At 36.1% G+C, this 18,283-nt stretch overlaps 2 protein-coding genes across 3 annotated transcripts in view; one reads left to right on the top strand and one right to left on the bottom strand.

The window, feature by feature from the left end:
- Positions 1–214: 214 nt before the first annotated feature.
- LOC128031739 (ERO1-like protein alpha) lies at positions 215–5,773 on the bottom strand. Its single transcript, XM_052620113.1, has 16 exons — positions 5,492–5,773; positions 4,747–4,866; positions 4,582–4,665; positions 4,462–4,500; positions 4,315–4,391; positions 3,754–3,827; positions 3,494–3,614; positions 2,116–2,162; positions 1,947–1,955; positions 1,843–1,869; positions 1,668–1,760; positions 1,338–1,584; positions 935–1,004; positions 759–845; positions 540–676; positions 215–464 (listed from the first exon to the last, which is right to left on the bottom strand). The coding sequence occupies exons 1-16, from the start codon at positions 5,585–5,587 to the stop codon at positions 401–403; spliced, it is 1,392 nt and encodes a 463-aa protein (XP_052476073.1). The 5' UTR covers positions 5,588–5,773; the 3' UTR covers positions 215–400.
- An 831-nt stretch (positions 5,774–6,604) lies between these two features.
- The window catches only part of LOC128031738 (protein Smaug homolog 1), a 33,912-nt gene continuing 22,233 nt past the window's right edge, over positions 6,605–18,283 (top strand). Inside the window, exons 1-2 of one of the 2 annotated variants that reach the window (XM_052620112.1) lie at positions 6,605–7,180; positions 8,346–8,929. In XM_052620112.1, coding sequence (XP_052476072.1) covers positions 8,734–8,929 — 196 coding nt within the window. In that variant the 5' untranslated portion in view covers positions 6,605–7,180; positions 8,346–8,733. The remainder of the gene's footprint in view (positions 7,181–8,345; positions 8,930–18,283) is intronic. The other variant, XM_052620111.1, reaches the window with a different exon arrangement.

Genomic DNA, 18,283 nt, shown 5'->3' with positions numbered 1-18,283 from the left:
GTAAAAATAGAAAGTTTTAAAAAATCCAGTGTTTCAGTATATTCAGTTTTCTCCTTCAAAATACCAGTGTTCATTTCTCTTGATAACGGTCTAACAGATCTAACCGTGTTTTCGTTTCTTGGCAGAACTGTTGGCCACAATTTAATTTATAGTGGTTAGATCTCACAGAGTCTGATGGATCATCAAAAACATTTAAATATATTACACCTAGAAAGAAATGGAAACTTGGTTTTATATATGCAAAATACAGTATATAAATAAAGTGCTCCATTCTTAAGGGATAAAACTGCAGTGCTGTTAACCTTTAAACAACCAGTGTAAAACCTCTGAAAACCGTAATTTAACCTAAAACAACCTCGTCTTGTCTTCTTGACTGAGGCTGAATGAAGGATTTTTACAGTCACTGTTTGAGATTTGACAACAGCGAGCGAAAGTTCTCCAGCTCTCTGATACTCGTGGAGATCCTGAAACAAAACAAGACACCCATGAAAAAGACATTTCTACTAAATATATCTAGACAAAAACAGATATTGACATACCTTCCGAAAGCATTGAACAAAGACACTATTTCCTGCCGGCTGAGCTGAAATGATGGATTGGTGTTGCTTGTGTTGGGAATTGCCTCTATTTGCCTTTCTGAGAACAGAATTTTCAGTGCGGTTCCCAAGCCTTGGGTCTATGAGAGACATTCAAATAAACGTCACATATCAGCACAGATAACATCATCTGGTTACCCGTCGTGATCTTTACCATCTTACCTGCAATTTGCCCCAAAGTCTGCATTTAAAGCATTCAACACAGTCCATGATGCGTGAGATGTTCTTAAAGGTCAGCTTGAAGTCGTCCTAAGGTCAGGAAAGAAGCAACTGATTTATCACTTCTTTAAAAACATATTTCTGTAACATAAGAGCAAACATGGAAAGAAGCTACTGACTTTTAGTTTCGTGGCTTCCTTCTTATTCCCAGCAAATAGAGCAGTCTCGTCAAAATGCAACGGAAAAGATCTGCAAATAAAGAATATTATATAACTTCAAAAACTGTAAACATGTATAAAAACACTATATTGTGAAGTATTTTCTATTTTACTATAATTTATTCCTGTGATGATAAAGCTGAATTTTCACTCTTCAGTGTCACGTGATCCTTCAGAAATCATTCTAATATTTGATTTATGGGTGCTCCAGAAACATTTCTTATTATTATCAATGTTAAAAACAGGAATTATTATCTTATTATAATATTTTGGAAACTGTGATAAATTTTAATACTTTAGCTAAAAAAAAAGAATGATTTGAATCACTTAAAAAAAAAAAAAAAAAACATTGCAATGCTCTTACTTGGCTATATGAAGGAGCTCTAGAAGCAATTTCTTGTTCTCGTTATCTTGCGTGTGTTGGCCAGTGTACAAATGAAAGGTGGGATGTTCAAAATAAGGGAGTATTTTTGCCAGAGCACGCAGCTCAATGAGGTACAGGAAGTAAAGGTTGCGGAGCCTCTTTGGCCCCTCCCCTTCTGTCAGCTCCTCGTCAAACCTCAGCTGGAACTCCGAGACATTGTGACCCCACTTCAGTTCGAACCAGTTTTCTGACCAATCAAATCAGATAATCAAACACTCAAGTTTAAATAGTCCTAACTTTACAATGGAAAACACACAAGTCGTGACTCACCATCTAGTAGGTACCTGGCGCTCAGGTGTATGTTTATACTGGCATGTAGTCCTGAGATTAGCCTGAAGAACGCTCGTTTCTCTACACACAAGCCTGGGGGAACAACAATATCAACGTGTAAATTAAAATATACAGTAGCACATATAAAACGCTCCACAATTAAGCAGAAACTTACCTTCTAGCCAGCGGTAGAACCCTGGCCCTTTAATAAGAAACAGACTTGTCAATTTCTAGCTGATCAAATCACTGGTTAAATGGATTTGAAGTGTGTAACCTTACCGTCATCTCCTAAGGAGGAGGGAAAGAGAGAGAGTGAGAGACGATTACGAGAATTAATCATCATAAGCATCACGATATGGTCCATGGCATGGGTCTACTGCATAAAAAAATCAATGTGCCAAAAGCTGACAAATGTTAAACTTAAAACAAAACATGAATTAATGCTTACCACTGTTAGACGCCAAAGGATTCAGTGGTCGCTTAACTGAATATGGTCTGAAAAAAATAGCACGAAAAAAAAGGTCAAGAGTTGTTAAACATTATGAGCACTCGATAATTAATAAAAATATTAAAGACAGGTTAGGGTGCAAATTATGAGTGGGTTTTTAGGGTGTGCTACTTGTTCAGAAATTCTGTAAAAACAGAAACATAGCTATTTTCTGTTGTAATATATTTGAAACCGTAATTTATTCCTGTGATTTCAAAGCTGAATTTTCAGCATCATTTCTCCAGTCTTCAGCATCACATGATCATTCAGAAATCATTCTAATACACTGATTTGTGCTCAAGAAAAAGTAAGAATGTAAAAGTCTGATTTGCATGAAATACTTGCGAACAGAAGCTGTAGTTATTTATAATATGTTATTGAAATAAGAAAAAACATACAATGCTGTTCAAAAGTTTGGCATCAGTAAGATGTTTCATGTCTCTTCTGCTCGTCATCAAGGCTGGATTTATTTGATTAGAAATGCATAAAAAACGGTAATACTTTGAAATATTATTGCAATTAAAAATAATGGTTTTCTATATGAATATACTTTAAAATAGAATTTATTGCTGTGATCAAAGCTAAATTTTCAGCATCATTGCTCCAGTCTTCATTGTCACATGATTCTTCAGAAATCATTCTAATATGATATTTATTATAAATATTGAAAACAGTTTTGCTGCTTCATATTGTTTTGGAACATGTGATGCTTTTTTTCAAGATTCTTTGATGAATAAAACATTAAAGAGAACAACATTTCTACACTGTCGTTCAAAAGTTTGGAATGTTTTATTTTTTGTAAAGAAATTAGTGCTTTTATTCAGCAAGGATGTGTTAAATTGATAATAAGTGATCATAAAGATTTCTATTTTAAATAAATTCTGTTCTTTTTAACTTTATTCATCAATAATCCTGAAAAAAAGTGTCATAGGTTCCAAACAATATTAAACAACAAACTGTTTACAACATAGGTAATAAATCAGTATATTAGTATGATCTCTGAAGGATCATGTGACACTGAAGGCAAAATGATGCTGAAAATTCAGCTTTGCATCAAAGAAATTAATTATGTTTTAAAGTATATTAAAATAAAAAAACAGAATTTTAATAGGAATAATGTTTTACTATTTTACTATGGTTTACTATTTGTGTGTATTTTGAAAACACATTAAAAACCTGACTGATCCCAAACTTTTGAACAGCAGTGTAGTTAATGGTAAGCTAAATATTCTGTGGCTGCGAACACTTGTTTGAAAGTGTGAGAAACTTTAAATGAAATAATTTCACTGACAGAAATAGTTGGTCACTGGTCAGAATAAATGTGATGGTGACTCTTTACTTGAAGCAGTTCTCCTCATATATGCTGTTCCAGATCCGCCAGGCCTCTGGTCCTTTATAGCCGGTGAAACGCTCAGGGTTGAGCAGGAGGTCGACATACTGTGATTCAGGCGAGTCCTCATCTAAGAAAAGAAAAAAAATCAATGAAGCAGCCTGTGGAGGATGACTAAAGCATACTGGTCTGCAGCCCAGGATGTACTGGCCAGTGATCAGACACTTCAAATAAAAAGCAGACTATCAATTTATAAAAACCTTGATTACCGTCCAACATGCAGAAACGGTCCGATTCATCGTCGTGTTTCTTCCACTCCTGAAGAGCCTGGCGTGTCTCCTCACTACAAGGGGAAACATTGAGAGAGAGAAGTTATACAAACAAGGTCAAAAAGTAAAGAATTACCATATTTTTTGGACTATAAGTTGCACCTGAGTTTAAGTCGCATCAGTCCAAAAATACGTCATGACGAGGACAAAAACATATATAAGTCACACTGGACTATAAGTCGCATTTATTTAGAACCAAGAACCAAGAGAAAACATTACTGTCTACAGCCGCGAGAGGGCGCTCTGTGCTGCTCAGTGTAGAGTACAGGAGAACTTTTGAGCAGCATAGAGCGCCCTCTCGCGGCTGGAGATGGTAATGTTTTCTATTGATTCATTTCTCTTGGTTCATGTCAAATAAATTTTGATAAATAAATCGCACCTGACTATATGTCGAAGGACCAGCCAAACTATGAAAAAAAGTGCGACTTATAGTCCGGAAAATACGGTATAAGCATTCTCAGAAAGCACAACATATTGACACAAACATCAAATATGTTATACCTTAGAGAACCGTTGACAGCTCCAAGTTTCTCTGCCTTCTCACACTCCTCTATATCCTGACTGGCTGCTTCTGAATACTGAAGGGGAAAATAATCAACATCCACCAACAACAAAACGTGTGAAATATACTATTCGACTTTCTAATACCTTATAACTGCTGGATTTAAGGCCCTCTGGTACTTCACCCTGCACAGAAACACACAAGGAGTCTTTTCACTATAAAATCCCTCAAGACAAAATCAAGTGAATGCACTTTGAAAAGCTCACCGGTGTGCACGGTTTCACAGCACAGTATTTGAGTCCACACTGACTGTGGTCTGTCCAGAACGGACAGGGGTTGTTCAGATTGACCTGAGCAGAATATTGAATATTAGAGCTGACAGAACAAACAATAAATGGACATTTTCACTCTGTTACTAACAATAATCTCACCTTATAAAACCGGAAATAATCAGATGCTAGTAGTTTTTGTAGTTTGGGAAAGATTTCTTTGTTGTTGAAGCTGTCGATGGTCTCCACATCACAAGCACAGTCATCAAGGGTCCCAGTGACCTACGACCAAAATGGAACCAACCAATCAAAAGCATCACATTTTGACATCAGTTAAGTTGGTTAATCATGTTAATCATTTGCAAAATTATATTAAAAATCTATTAAATGTTCTGTGTGTGTGTGTGTGTGTGTGTGTGTGTGTGTGTATATATATATATATATATATATATATATATATATATATATATAGGCAAAGCAACATTTATTTTTATAAAATTAATTTTAAAGCAAACGAAATAGACATAATTGTAAAAAAAAAAAAAAAAACAAAAAAAAAAACATACAAAACACAATAAAATAACTAAACCTGAAATTAATACTCTTAATTAGTTTTTATTTTAGTTTAAGTTTTAATTTAGATTCTAAATAATATTAAATTAACACTGTTTCCTTATGTATTCTGGGGCCTTTACCTGACTGATCACCATGTTTATATTTACCATGACATTATCATAGTACGTAATGCATTTCTACTCTCAACACTTTCAACCAATGTATTAACATAGTTATAACTTAGAAACAATATAATACTGTGCTCATTTTTATGTTAGCGTCACATGTTCAACATTTAATAAATTGAGTTTCCAGCATACTGAAACAATATTAGTGATGTTGATGTGCTCACCTGACAGAAGCACCTGTGCGCTGCGGATCCTGCTGCTGTCGTAGTGTGGACGCTGGTCACTAAAACCGCCAGCAGAATGAAGGATTTCATTGTCATTTGTCAATGAACTGAGATCGGCAAAAGTGTGTCTGTTCAGTGCATGCTTTCTCTTATCATTACACAGCGACGGTTGTTTCTGTACAGTACTACGTCGCACTTCCGATTCAATCAGCCGCTACGTGAGGTACGTGACTCAAATACTGCTGTCATATGACTGACGCAACATGAATAAGTGGGCCTAACGCAGGCATTCTCAAAACATTTTGTCACAAAATGTTCATCATTTTACTCTCATATTAAGTTTTCAGTGAATCTGTCAGGCTGAAATGTAAAATAAGCCTTTCTAATGTATTATGGATAAAAATTGCACTACACGCAGTTCACCACAAGATGTCGACAAAGACTACACTCTGTATGAGGCGGCTTTCCAGTCTCTCAATTGTACTGAAGAATCAGTCTTATTTTCTGATATTGAAATGCATGTAATGTATACATAAATCCAGTTTTCTATTAGGTTCCTAGTGATATCTGATGATATTCATCTGACCTCTTATACAGGAAGATCTTTTAAATACCGTACATCTGTCTATTCTAGAGTTTGTGCAGTGCAATCTTGTACACTACTGTTAAAAATATAATTTTAAGTATAATGCTGCAGCATGTTGGCATATATATTCAATGTAAAAATGAAACATACTTATTCTGACCTGTAGTCCTACTTATTAAAATATATGAAAGAAATGTGGTCATACAAAATTCTATTTCATTTTAAATTATTAAAGATGTCTTGCTGAAAAAGGGGTAAAACCTAGTGGTTTTAGGTGGCTAAGACTGGTAAAGATTTAATGAAAGTTTGTACTTTGGGACTGCACTGTGATCCTAAAATAGAGTCTTTTTTATGTCTAATAATTATGTCTAAATCTAATTATTATTGTTCTAAATATGCACATCTATCTATCTATCTATCTATCTATCTATCTATCTATCTATCTATCTATCTATCTATCTATCTATCTATCTATCTATCTATCTATCTATCTATCTATCTGATTACGAGCTGTGGTAGAGCAGCGCCATCTCATGGACGGAATCCGCCAGTACATCGCGCCTCGCAGCGGTTGAAGAATTCAAGGGCGGAATCGAATGTATCCCAGTTTCCTTTTTCGACACTTTGTAACCCACTTCCACCGCGTCACAGTAGGTCAAAATCTTCCCTTCTAACAGAAACATCCTCAGACTTCGACGGGCAGGACTTGTTAACTATCCCCTCCCCTTTAACATTTTCAAACAAAACTTGAACTCCATAGTCTAGTTTCGATGCGAACACCTCTTGGACTCTATTTGCTATAAAAAATTCCCTGATCCCCGGTCAGTTCTCTCCTGTAGGATAAGCAATACGATCTGCTCCCCAACTCCATTCTCTATTTTTGTGCTTCCTTGTGCTGCCAAGCCCCTGACGTAATGCTCCGTGTTAATTATTAGCATGTGGGAAGCGATGCCGAGACTCTCCTCTGCTGCTTAAACAAGAGCGACTGACTGTGGGGAGAAAAACCTCGTCAAGATGGCCAAACACACTGACCCCGAGTGAAGGGGCACCGCTCCCCGTCCCGTCCTGTCCTGCCACCAGCACCAATGCAACTGCGCCTTTAGGTGAGTGACTTCTGTTTGTTTTTTTTTTACTTACTAGAGCATTTGAAGCCTTTTCAGTACAAACCTGGGTTGCCACATCTCTTGTCTCAGCATTTTTTTTATTTTATTTTTTGCCACAGTAGTATTTTTTTGAGGGAACTCCGAGTATGTAAAATGGAAATCAGAAAACGTGCTTTTTATTTAAAAGTTTTGGGTCTTTAATTAAAAAACGGGTAATTTCGATTGATTTACCCACCAAACTGCGAACTTAGTGTGGGGAATAGCTTCATATGTAAAGGGTTGTGAATATTGTGCACTGGCTTACAGTAGGGAGTCGAGCAACAATTTTTGGGAATGTTCTGGACAGTCGGTGATTCCGCTCGGTTATTATATGAAACGGTCGCTTGAGTGCCGCATGTATGGACACGAATTATAGAAAATTAAAGCCTGCGTTTATTTTTATTTGTCTACGTCTAATGCTTTTTAAATGTAGGCTGTAGATTTAGTTCAACTTACAGTACTAAATATATTGAGATTGCATTATTTCTGCAGAGTTCCCAGTTAACAGCTCATCCGCGAATAATCACTATAAAGATTCACTAAATTACGTTTAAGCCTTCTTACGGACTCGCTCGTGTCCGCTAATGTCTCTCGCCTCTCAGACATAGCCTACTTCGGATTTGATTCATCGTATGTCAATAAAATAAAACTATGAGTCAGTGCATTTAAATTGTACTTGTTTCACGGACCGAGACCATCTGATATTTGCCAGCTGGTTATAAATGGTTAACCTGTTCGAGTTTCTTCTAAGAAATATTATCTTCTAAGAAATATTAGATCCGTGTCATTTTCATCTGGAAGACTCGAGCAACAGGTTTATGGCGCGTTTCCAAAGACTTGTGAAACCAGCAATCGGGTTCAAAATATGTCGATTTTACAGCTGACGGTCTACTAGCTGGTTGGCTAATAACTAGTAGACTAACATCTGGCCAAACCAGCCTATGGTAGTAAGCCAGTTTTTTTTCTTCATCTTCTTTGAACTAATTATGGACCTATCTTGACCATAAACAATCTTCCAAAACACAATTGGCAGCTTTAAAATAACATTTTCACCAGTGCTTGACTTTTTGTGTTTGTATTTCTTCTAAAACATGGATTGTATAATCACCACTCCTTACTTCCACAGAAAGAAGATGTTCTCTGTGGATAATGCCATCAAGACTAAAGCTGGACTGTCACTGTCTGCAGGAGGAAAGCTGAGGAGCGTTTTGTAAGCCCCAAGTGGCCAGAGGTTTGGAGAGAATACCATCTTAAAAGCTTCAAACAGGGATTCCCTCCTAACTCTGAAACCCAAGAACAAAGATGCAATACTTTGGTACCCACTAGCAAATAACATCTCAATGGGCTGTTTTCTGTCAAAACTCAAGTGAAGGTGCAAGCATTTTTGGATACATCTGCGTGGTGGTTCTCTATTGAGCTGCAAAGCATTGTCACCGGGTTGTGGCCATCTCAATCTCTCCCTCTCAAAGAACCCAATCGCCAAGTCTTGGTACCGTGAGCCTGCCCACCAGATCATGATGTTTCGTGACCAGGTGGGAGTCCTCGCCGGCTGGTTTAAGGGATGGAACGAGTGCGAACAGACGGTGGCGTTATTGTCGCTCCTCAAGCGGGTCAGTCGGACCCAAGCACGCTTCCTTCAGCTCTGTCTGGAGCATTCCTTGGCTGACTGCACCGAGCTGCATGTTCTGGAAAGAGAGGCCAATAATCCAGGTTAGTACAGAGGCTACCACCTTAATCTGCCAGTGCTAACCACATGTGAGCAGGTGGATTTGAGGTGTACCTGTTAAGAACAGGTGCACCCAGCTTTTTTGGTTAATGTATAGGTGCCGTTTAATTTACCCATAAGTTACTTTTATATAGAGATTTCATTTCTGTATGTAAAAACATAATGTGTCATGTTGTATCCAAAGTGTTGGGTTAAATTTGAGGGAGTGCTTTAGTGTGGGTGTGTGACCATGGAAACTATAATACAGTGGAAGCCCAATAGTCCAATAAAGAAGGAGCACAATTATTTATGCACAGGAATAATCAACCAACATGCTGAGCTGAAGGCCTGTGGATGTTTTATATATAAAGGTAAATGTACAGTCAGGAACTACTATTGCATATTTCGTTCTTGCACTCCAACACACTCTAAAACCTGAACATGGGATTCCCATCAGAGTTTATAGTGGGCTGGGACTCATAAAGAGCCTGCTTGTGTTTTGCAGTGGTGTGTGTAGTATTTTATATGAGGGATTTTAGTGCAGCTCTGTCACTGTTATTCTAAAACCTCAAGATGGAGATCTCAAAGAAGAACTCATGAAGTTTTTCAAGTGGTCCTCACCCTGGTGTGTTCACTGACATTGAAAGCAGCTGACAGGGTGCAGCCCAACTGAAAATTCTGCTCTGTGTATTTCTGTTGACGGACTCACACGTTCTCTCTCTGATGATGAGTTGCTAGTATGTTATTGCAGATGGTGGATTTGCATGCTTGTATGTGGTGGTGACCTTTGAATCTATTGGAATGAATGGAAGCACTGGAAATATGTGTGCACTGTGTTCGTCTGTGCATGCCTACCTGTGCGTTTCGCCTCGGGCTGTATTAAACAGTTGTGCCTATGTCAGCCAGAGCAATGTCAGCTTCCTATTACTCACCAGACGGCAGGGATTCTTTGGTTATTCAGCGTATTTTCTTTCATTCAAGCAGACGTCTGGTTTAGCCTGGACTCTCATTAAGTATCTCAAACTGAAATCACTTGAGGCGATTTAGTTGTGGTTTTCCATGTGATGGTTATGTTTCGACTTGTTTAGCTTAGCAAACTTATAACTGATCTTACACTGATATTTTACACAGGTTTGGAATTTTTAGACCTGGGTGTGGTTTTGCATTTGAAGCCTGTTCGGGGGTTTCTATAGAAGATTAAGATTGTTAAAATGATTATTTTAAAATAAAATGCCAGAAAATACTGTAATGTAATATTATAATGTACTTAAATTGGCAAGTTAGCATAATGACTGCTTCTGTAGAAATGTACATGGTTTATTAATTATTATCCTATTTTACATATTTATTATGCAGGAATCTAAAATATATAATATAGTCAGCATATAAAATCATTGAAATGCATGTCTATATAGGTTATAATTTTTATTGTTGATTTGATTTGAAAATATAATTGTAAATATATTTTTATTGTTTTAACGTAAACATTTTTATAATAAACCAAAATTATATTTACCAAAATTATGTGTAACAAAGTTACACATAACAAAAGAAAATGTAGATGCAACTTTTTTATTTATTTAACATTCATTTCAAAATTAATCTTTAAGTTCTTGTCTTATTACATATAAACATAGACACACTTACACACACACACTTTTTTAATTACAATTTGTATTTTTAGTTATTTTAAATATGTTTTATATATTTTAACTAAATAATTATAGGTCATTTATCAATTATCTATTTATTTTAATTTACAATATTAATATTAATTACTTATCAAGTAATTAATGACTGTCTTTATTTTAAAATAATCTCTCTCTCTCTCTCTCTCTCTCTCTCTCTCTCTCTCTCTCTCTCTCTCTATATATATATATATATATATATATATATATATATATATATATATATATATATATATATATATATATATATATATATATATATATATATATATATATATATATATATATATATATATATATATATATATATATATATATATATATATATACCAATAAATGATAAATATAAACCAATAAATGACCAGATTAAGACATTCCCGTTCATTAGAGCAGTGTATACAGAGTTAACTTGCAGTTAGAAGTTGAGTGGAAAGATGCAACTATTTGGAAAGAACTGTGCCAATGAGAGGGATCCACAATGACCTACTTATTTCCCTCTGTGAAGGAGCTGCCTTGTTCCCCTGACCCAAATGATGCAACTTATTTGCCTCTCATCTCAGCATCACACATTGTAACAAAATGCATGTGTGTTTTGTAAATTGAGTCACAAGTAGTATTGCGTACATCATATTCAGTTTCATGTCTTTCACTTTAAATGCTAAAAAAGTTATTTTTGCTTTGGTAGAGAGTTTTGCTCAGCACTTTCTTTATTTAGTTATATCAGTCTTAAACAGCAATGGAGGATTGGTTTAATTGGGCATCTATGTGATTGAGAATAAATGAAGAAAATGAATCCAAAACACAAACAAGGTTACACAATCCAAGCTTAGGTTTTGTTGTTGTTTGAATTTTTCGACCGCTCCAACCAGCATGGAGAGTAAGATAAAACAGAGAGCGTGTGTATATTTATGTGTGTAAATGAGAGAGGGAGGTGCGTGTTTGTTGGAATATTATTCTGAGCTGGTGTTTAACCCTTGGCCCTTTTTCCGCCCCTCCACCTCACAGCCCAGAGGCAGCAGAGTCCAGACAGGAGGGGCACTGTTGTCATGAATGACTAACTTCATACCTCTGTGTGTATGTGGGTGTGGGTGTGTGTGTGTGTGTGTGTGTGTGTTTGAGATGATGAACGCTCTCCGAGTTGTTCTTCCAACATGGTGGCCTCTCTGTGAGATGCATTTAAATGTATTTTCAGAAATGTCAGACACTCATATATCTAAACTGCACCAGCTGCACTGAACTGACGCTCCCTGTTGTGACAGGTAATGTGACAGGAGAGTATTGCTGTTTTACATACTGAAATTTCTAAATAGTATTTTATTTAATTCTTGTCCCACAATCATACAGAAAGTTTAATTTCAAACTGTAGTATTAGTGTAAAGCTAAAATAACATGGCTTTAGTATTCAAGGGTTTTCAGTGTCCCATGATTCAGTTTATGTATTGGCAAGTACTCATTATCACTGCATAACATAATTAATTTTACATTTATGCATTCTGCAGATACTTTTTTCGAAATGCAACCTATGTTCCATATAATTTTTTTGTTTTGAAAATATAAAAATGTATAAAATATATGATTATCACTGTCAATCATTGCAATTACGAGAGTGAATCCCACATTTATATGTGGATGTCACTCCCGAAAATTTACAGTGTGTGCATGGCCATTGTTTCTCTTAGCAGCATGAAAAACAAAAATGTTATTCAAATTCAATATATAGAGAGCAAAGAAAGTGTGCAAAGATTAATTCCTTTGTAATCACTGAATTGCTGTCACTTATTTTAGTTTATGGCTATCTCAGAAAGTTGTGTTGTAAGCAATGGATCACTCTAGATCTCACAAAGAATCTATTTTTTACACCTTGTTTGTTATAATGGGAGGATTTGCAAGCTTGCATAACTCAGCACTGAACAAAACACTGCCATTTGGAGAAGTGAGTGGATTCTTAAACCCCTCTGAGATATGTCTGTGATTGGCTACACTGCAGAACACTGCAGAACACTGCGAAACACCTCTAAATAGAAACTTTTGATGCTCTTTTGAGCACCAAAACAAATACACACTGGAGTTTTTGCCAAATCTGTTTTGCCAATATCCAATTTTTACATCTGCAACTGAGGGTGCTCTTGCTTTCATTTTGAGGGTGCATGATGTAACTCTGATTATGAGCTTTGTGTGCTTCACTTCAATGTAGAGTTCACTGCTCTCATCCTCTGGCCTTGAGACACACCTCCCCTTGTGACCAGTTGCCCTGTTCGGCCTGTTTGTTTTTTTTCCTCTTCTGCCTTTCATAAAAACGTCAACAAACTGTTTGAGAAAGAAAGAGTGCTTGTTTCTGGTTTGGGTGTCGATGTCGAACTGTTACATCGCACCCATGCATGAGCAAACAGTTTATTTCTGGCCCTCGCTGTGTTCTGTGAACTCATGCCCAATCCCAGGGACAGCCAAAGAGAACCTGTCAAATATATTCCTTTTTGCTCGATTGCTTTTTGTTAGATAAGGAATCAGTCTGAAAATTCTTTCCTCGTCTTCTCAGTTGGCTTGGCCATTTTACAGGAACAGGCTGGCCAGTATAACATTAATAGGTAGGACTTACAGTACATTTAGAGAACTTCATGTGAGCTGATGTTCTGTCTGTCATGTGATATGTAGAACTGAAAAGGTACTAGGGCATTTTCCGTTCAAGTTCCCCTGCACTGCCAGATTACTGGCCAGTTAGGAGTCAATAATGCTCCCAGTATAACCAATATTGGATCTCAGTTATGAACCGAAAGGTTGTTGGTTCAAACCCTGCAAGTAACACTGAACCATCATTCAACAGTAGTCCCACTGAGCTCTTGAATATTCAGTAACACCAGGTTGTTCTAGGAGTAAGGTTTTATCCAATAAGCAGATAAAATTGTCGGTATGATCTCTTTCTCAATTGGAGTTTTTCAGTCTTTTTTTATTTTTTAGCAATACCTGCACTTGATTTATCTCTCTGAAGACCCTCTCATTCTTGTTCAGCAAGTCTTTTTGACTATATTGAGTTCATGGTTTTTGTTAGTGAAACACAATGTGCTTAAAGGGATAGTTCACAGAAATTGTTTTACATTTTCATCATTTACTCATCCTCATCTCGATACACTCAAGACTTTTGTTAATCTCTAAAACACAAATGTTATATTTTTCAGTTCCCACTGAAAGCTCATTCCGAACTGAGTAATTTATTAATTTAAATTTTTGGGTTAAATGTCCAAGTCCAAATGTTCAAGGCACTGATGGACAGCTTGCAAATTATGGACAACATACAGTTATTTTTGTATATAATAGTTGACAAGCTGTATTTTGTTTTATATCTGGCAGTAATAGTTTCATTTGTTTTAAGTATTATAATGGCTTTAATTACAATAATGATTTTAATGATTTTAGGTATTATAATGGATAAATAAGACCTAGACATTTTATAGATATTTAAGTTTTTATGAAGTCCTAATCTTTGGTCAACCCACACAGTGGTTTCATAAAAATACAATAACAAATACCAGATATCAGTATCGATCATTCACTTATTAAACTTAAATATATTTTATAATATCAAATAATGGATCGGTACCGGTCACAACATAATCATTGGATTTAATGTATAATCAATATACTGAAATAAACATTTTCTATATCAAATACATTTCATCCTGTTTCTCTCAACTAACCTCAGTTACCTGACATTATTAAATATTTATAAATCCTTTTGATCCATCTTTCACCATCCATCAGTTGATGGTCTCTGTTTTTTATAACCTTTTTTTAAATATTTAATTATTGATGAAATATTTAAAAACATTAGATATTAATCTTATATATTGAAGCCATTCAAAAATTCAACTGAAAAACGTTCAACAGAAGGACAGTGTAGTGTATCAGCATTAGCATTGCCCTCTCAGACACACTTTACTTTGTTACCACTACTTGCTTCCCACTCAAGTAAAGTTGTTGAAAGCCTGGCGCCAATGTTAACTTTAAGATGTCTCCGAAAAATGCTGAGTTTGAATGACATCAGCACTCGAGTCAGTCTGGGACTGGGTGATAACTTACTCATCACCTGTTTCTCATCTTAATGAAAGGCAAAATATGCTCATCTCAGCGAAAATGAACAGATGACATGCAGGTACTTGAAAGGCATATCTCCCTTTCTCCCTACTCATACTGAGTAACATTGCTTTGCTTACGCCATCTCTGCTGCTGTTGAAGGAGACTGTGTTTAATTTGCAGTCTCGTCTATACAGCTGTGCTTATCTACAAATTGGTTTGATTAGCTGAGACAGCAGTATTCTTATCTACTTTTATGTTGATGGAATGCAGTATTCATACATGTTGCTTTTGGCATTCATAAGATGCTTGTTCAGTCACATAAAAATGAATGTAAAACATCTTAATTATTATTTTCAGTATCCCCAGAAATGGCTATTAATATTATATACTAGTGGACATTTTTCTGTTAAAGGGGACACCGGATACGGAACTTCTGAACTTTTAATGAGTTCTAAAATGCTATTTATTCCTTTAATGGCGAAGCTGAATGCTCCAGTCTTCAGTGTCACATTATCCTTCAGAAATCATTCTAATATGCTGATTTGCTGCTCAAGAAACATGTCTTAATATTATCTATGTTGAAAACAGTAATATTTTTGTGAAAAGTCTGATACTTTTTTCAGGACACTTTGATCTTGTGTAACTTTATTACTGTCACATTTGATCAATTTAATGCATATTTTCCGAATAAAAGTATTAATTTCTCATCTCCTCATCACATGTTCTGGCTCTTTCACGGTTACATGGTCTCTCACGCCGTCAGACCGGTTCTATAGCTTGCTCCATATGTGGGGTGAGCTGTCAGTGCACGCTTGACTGAAGCTCAGAGCGATGCTTCAGAAGTAGTCACGCTCGCTCTTCACGTACCTAACAGTTCTGTTTGCTTTACTGAGTGTGTCTCTCTTGTGAGGCTGATGTCATGTCACTTTGCAGCTACTGTTTAGTATGCTTTATTCTGCAGCTGGTAAATGCATAGCGCAGGCAGCTCTATCATGGTGCCACAATGCAGGACTTTGTTCAAAAGTGCTGATTGTGCTTTTAAGAAGTCAGACTGAGATGTTCTCTCCAGACAGTCGTGAAGCAGGAGCGGGTATGTATTTGAGTATAAGGATGTGTATCTTTCACTTGCCCTAAATGGGACGTTTTCTCACAAATCAGTCCACAATTATATAACCTCCGCAAAGGAATCTCTGCTCTCTCTCCTCCAGGTACGGAAATAAAGATTTCTTCCGAATAGGAAAATAATGATCAGTAAATGAGGAGGGGGTTCAAGTAGCACAGGGGCCCAGACATTTCCTTAAATAGAGCTCTCTGCGCTCAAATCCGCAGACTCGAGGCTCACATTCCAGAATAGCTCTGGCTGCAACATTCTGCGCCATTTGAGCACACACATAACCCCTGAAACATCCACAGGTAGACTAAATCGATCTTCCATTCCAGTGAGGCTTTTACAGATGCTACAGTCGTCGGATTACAGTGCCATTTTATGCCAGAGGTTGTCCCCAAAGTTTCCTTGAGGAAAGAAAAGTCTGTGAAGGCTAGTTTTCTGGAAACTTACTGAATTTCACTTGGGACTTGATCAAAAGTTTATGTTTTTTTCCCACCTCATACTATTTTTCACTTGCTCATTTAAATTGTTATCAATGAGAACTTTTTTTTTTTATCAATATCGGTCAACATTGGATATTTATACATGGTATTAAATGTGCAAGCTCATTTCCTTTATTTTCTCTTTTAACAGCTTTTATGGCTGTTACGGTTGTCAGGTTAAAATGGCACTTCCTGCCTGTTGTTGTCTTGTCTGGAGGGCATGAATGGAGCAGGTTTTTGGAGGCCTCACTGACTGCTGATGAGGTGAAACATTAGCACTCTTTAGCAAAACAGTCATAATCCATCATATCCAAAGAAAAATGCCATGACTAGGGTATTCATTATTGTAATTATGGTGGAATTTTTCATAGTTGACATATTTTTGCGGGTTGTTGTTTCAGAGATGATCACAAATAATATCGGAATGGTTCTTTTTTTCAGGATCAATCCAAACCTGTTTTTGCACTACAGTGCGTTTGGTTCAGGATGGAAACCGCGGAGCTCATTTGCACAGGTTGAAAGCTCGTCTGGGCTCAGATAGAGAAGATCAGATAGAGAAAACGCTTTGGGGTCAGTTTTGAATGGGCTCACATGTGGGCCGTGACGAGCTTCCTGCGTTTGAGAGTGAGAGCTCATCATCCGTACTGAACAATAGAGACGTGCAACAGATGACTCGGAGCCACGGTGACTGCTGTGTCTAGTGACAGAGGCAGGTGTTTCCCACTCTGTTGTCTGTCCAGCTGAGCTCAACGGATAGTTCGTCTGTGCTGCTATTTCCAATGTCAAACCGGATTAGTAGCCATAAATATCACTGGCTTGAAGGAAGAGAGGAAGAAAGTGTACGCTCCAGCAAAGACAAACTCTCAGCACAAAGCGCCTGCCAAGCCAAAATTAGAACTGTCGACCTCATTCTCTAATTTCTACAGCAGACGTAACATTTGGTGATTGTGTGCGAAAAAGGAACTGAGGAGGCGGACGAGCTGAAGTTGCATGCGTACAGCCTCTGGGTAATTAATTCAGCTGACCGAGGGCAACTCTGTCTGTGTAGGAGTCAGAAGGTCAGGGCCTTTGAGACAGACAGAGGCAGACAATCATTCCACCGAAACTGCACTTGTGCCAGAGTTGGTAGTGTGGCTAACCTCCACAAGTGTAACTGGCCTGAGAGCCGAATAATGACGTAACTGCCTGTTACAAACATAACATGCTGCAGCATCATGGTCTTTGTCGAAGTTGTCAAAGCTGCAATTTTAAGTTATTTGTTACAAAAAAAAAAAAATATTTTTTAATTAATGAAGCTTTATATGTATTTGTCTTTATATAATTTTTTATATATGCCATTTTATGTATTAAAATTATTTATGTATATACATATATGCGTTTTAATATTTAATAATTGAATTAAATATTATACTTCATAATTAATTAAATGTATATATATTTCTGTGATTATGAAATTATATACATAAATATCAAAAAGAAATTCTATACAATGATTTCAATATGTATACATACACTCATACACGTTTGAAATATTTTAATAAGATTTTGACAAACTAAATATTTGACTTATTTTACTTACATTTCTTTTATTTATAAAAATATTTCATATTTTAATAAATTCTATGCAGAAATATCATTATATTGTATATATAAAGTACACTTGAATATTTTATTTTTGTAAATTAATTCTGTACAAAAATAATAACACAATAACACAAAAATTACATATTAAATATAAAAACAATATTAATATAAATATATTTATAATTTTGGACATCATTTCCATTTTTAGGATGCTTAAGACAACTTTTATATACTTAAATGTACTTAAATGTGGTTTTCAATTTATTCATATATATACATTATATATAGTTAATACACTTTTCTTTGCCCTCAGCTAGAAATTACACTAGTAAAGAGAGACTCCGATGCTATATGGGCATCTTCATCTTGGAAATGGAAAGGGGTATCAGTGAATTCTCATCTGAATGACTCGACCTTACTGCTGTA

The sequence above is a fragment of the Carassius gibelio genome, chromosome A17, assembly GCF_023724105.1.
Source record: "Carassius gibelio isolate Cgi1373 ecotype wild population from Czech Republic chromosome A17, carGib1.2-hapl.c, whole genome shotgun sequence".
Lineage (NCBI taxonomy): Eukaryota > Metazoa > Chordata > Actinopteri > Cypriniformes > Cyprinidae > Carassius > Carassius gibelio.
This window is presented reverse-complemented; position numbering and strand designations above follow the sequence as displayed.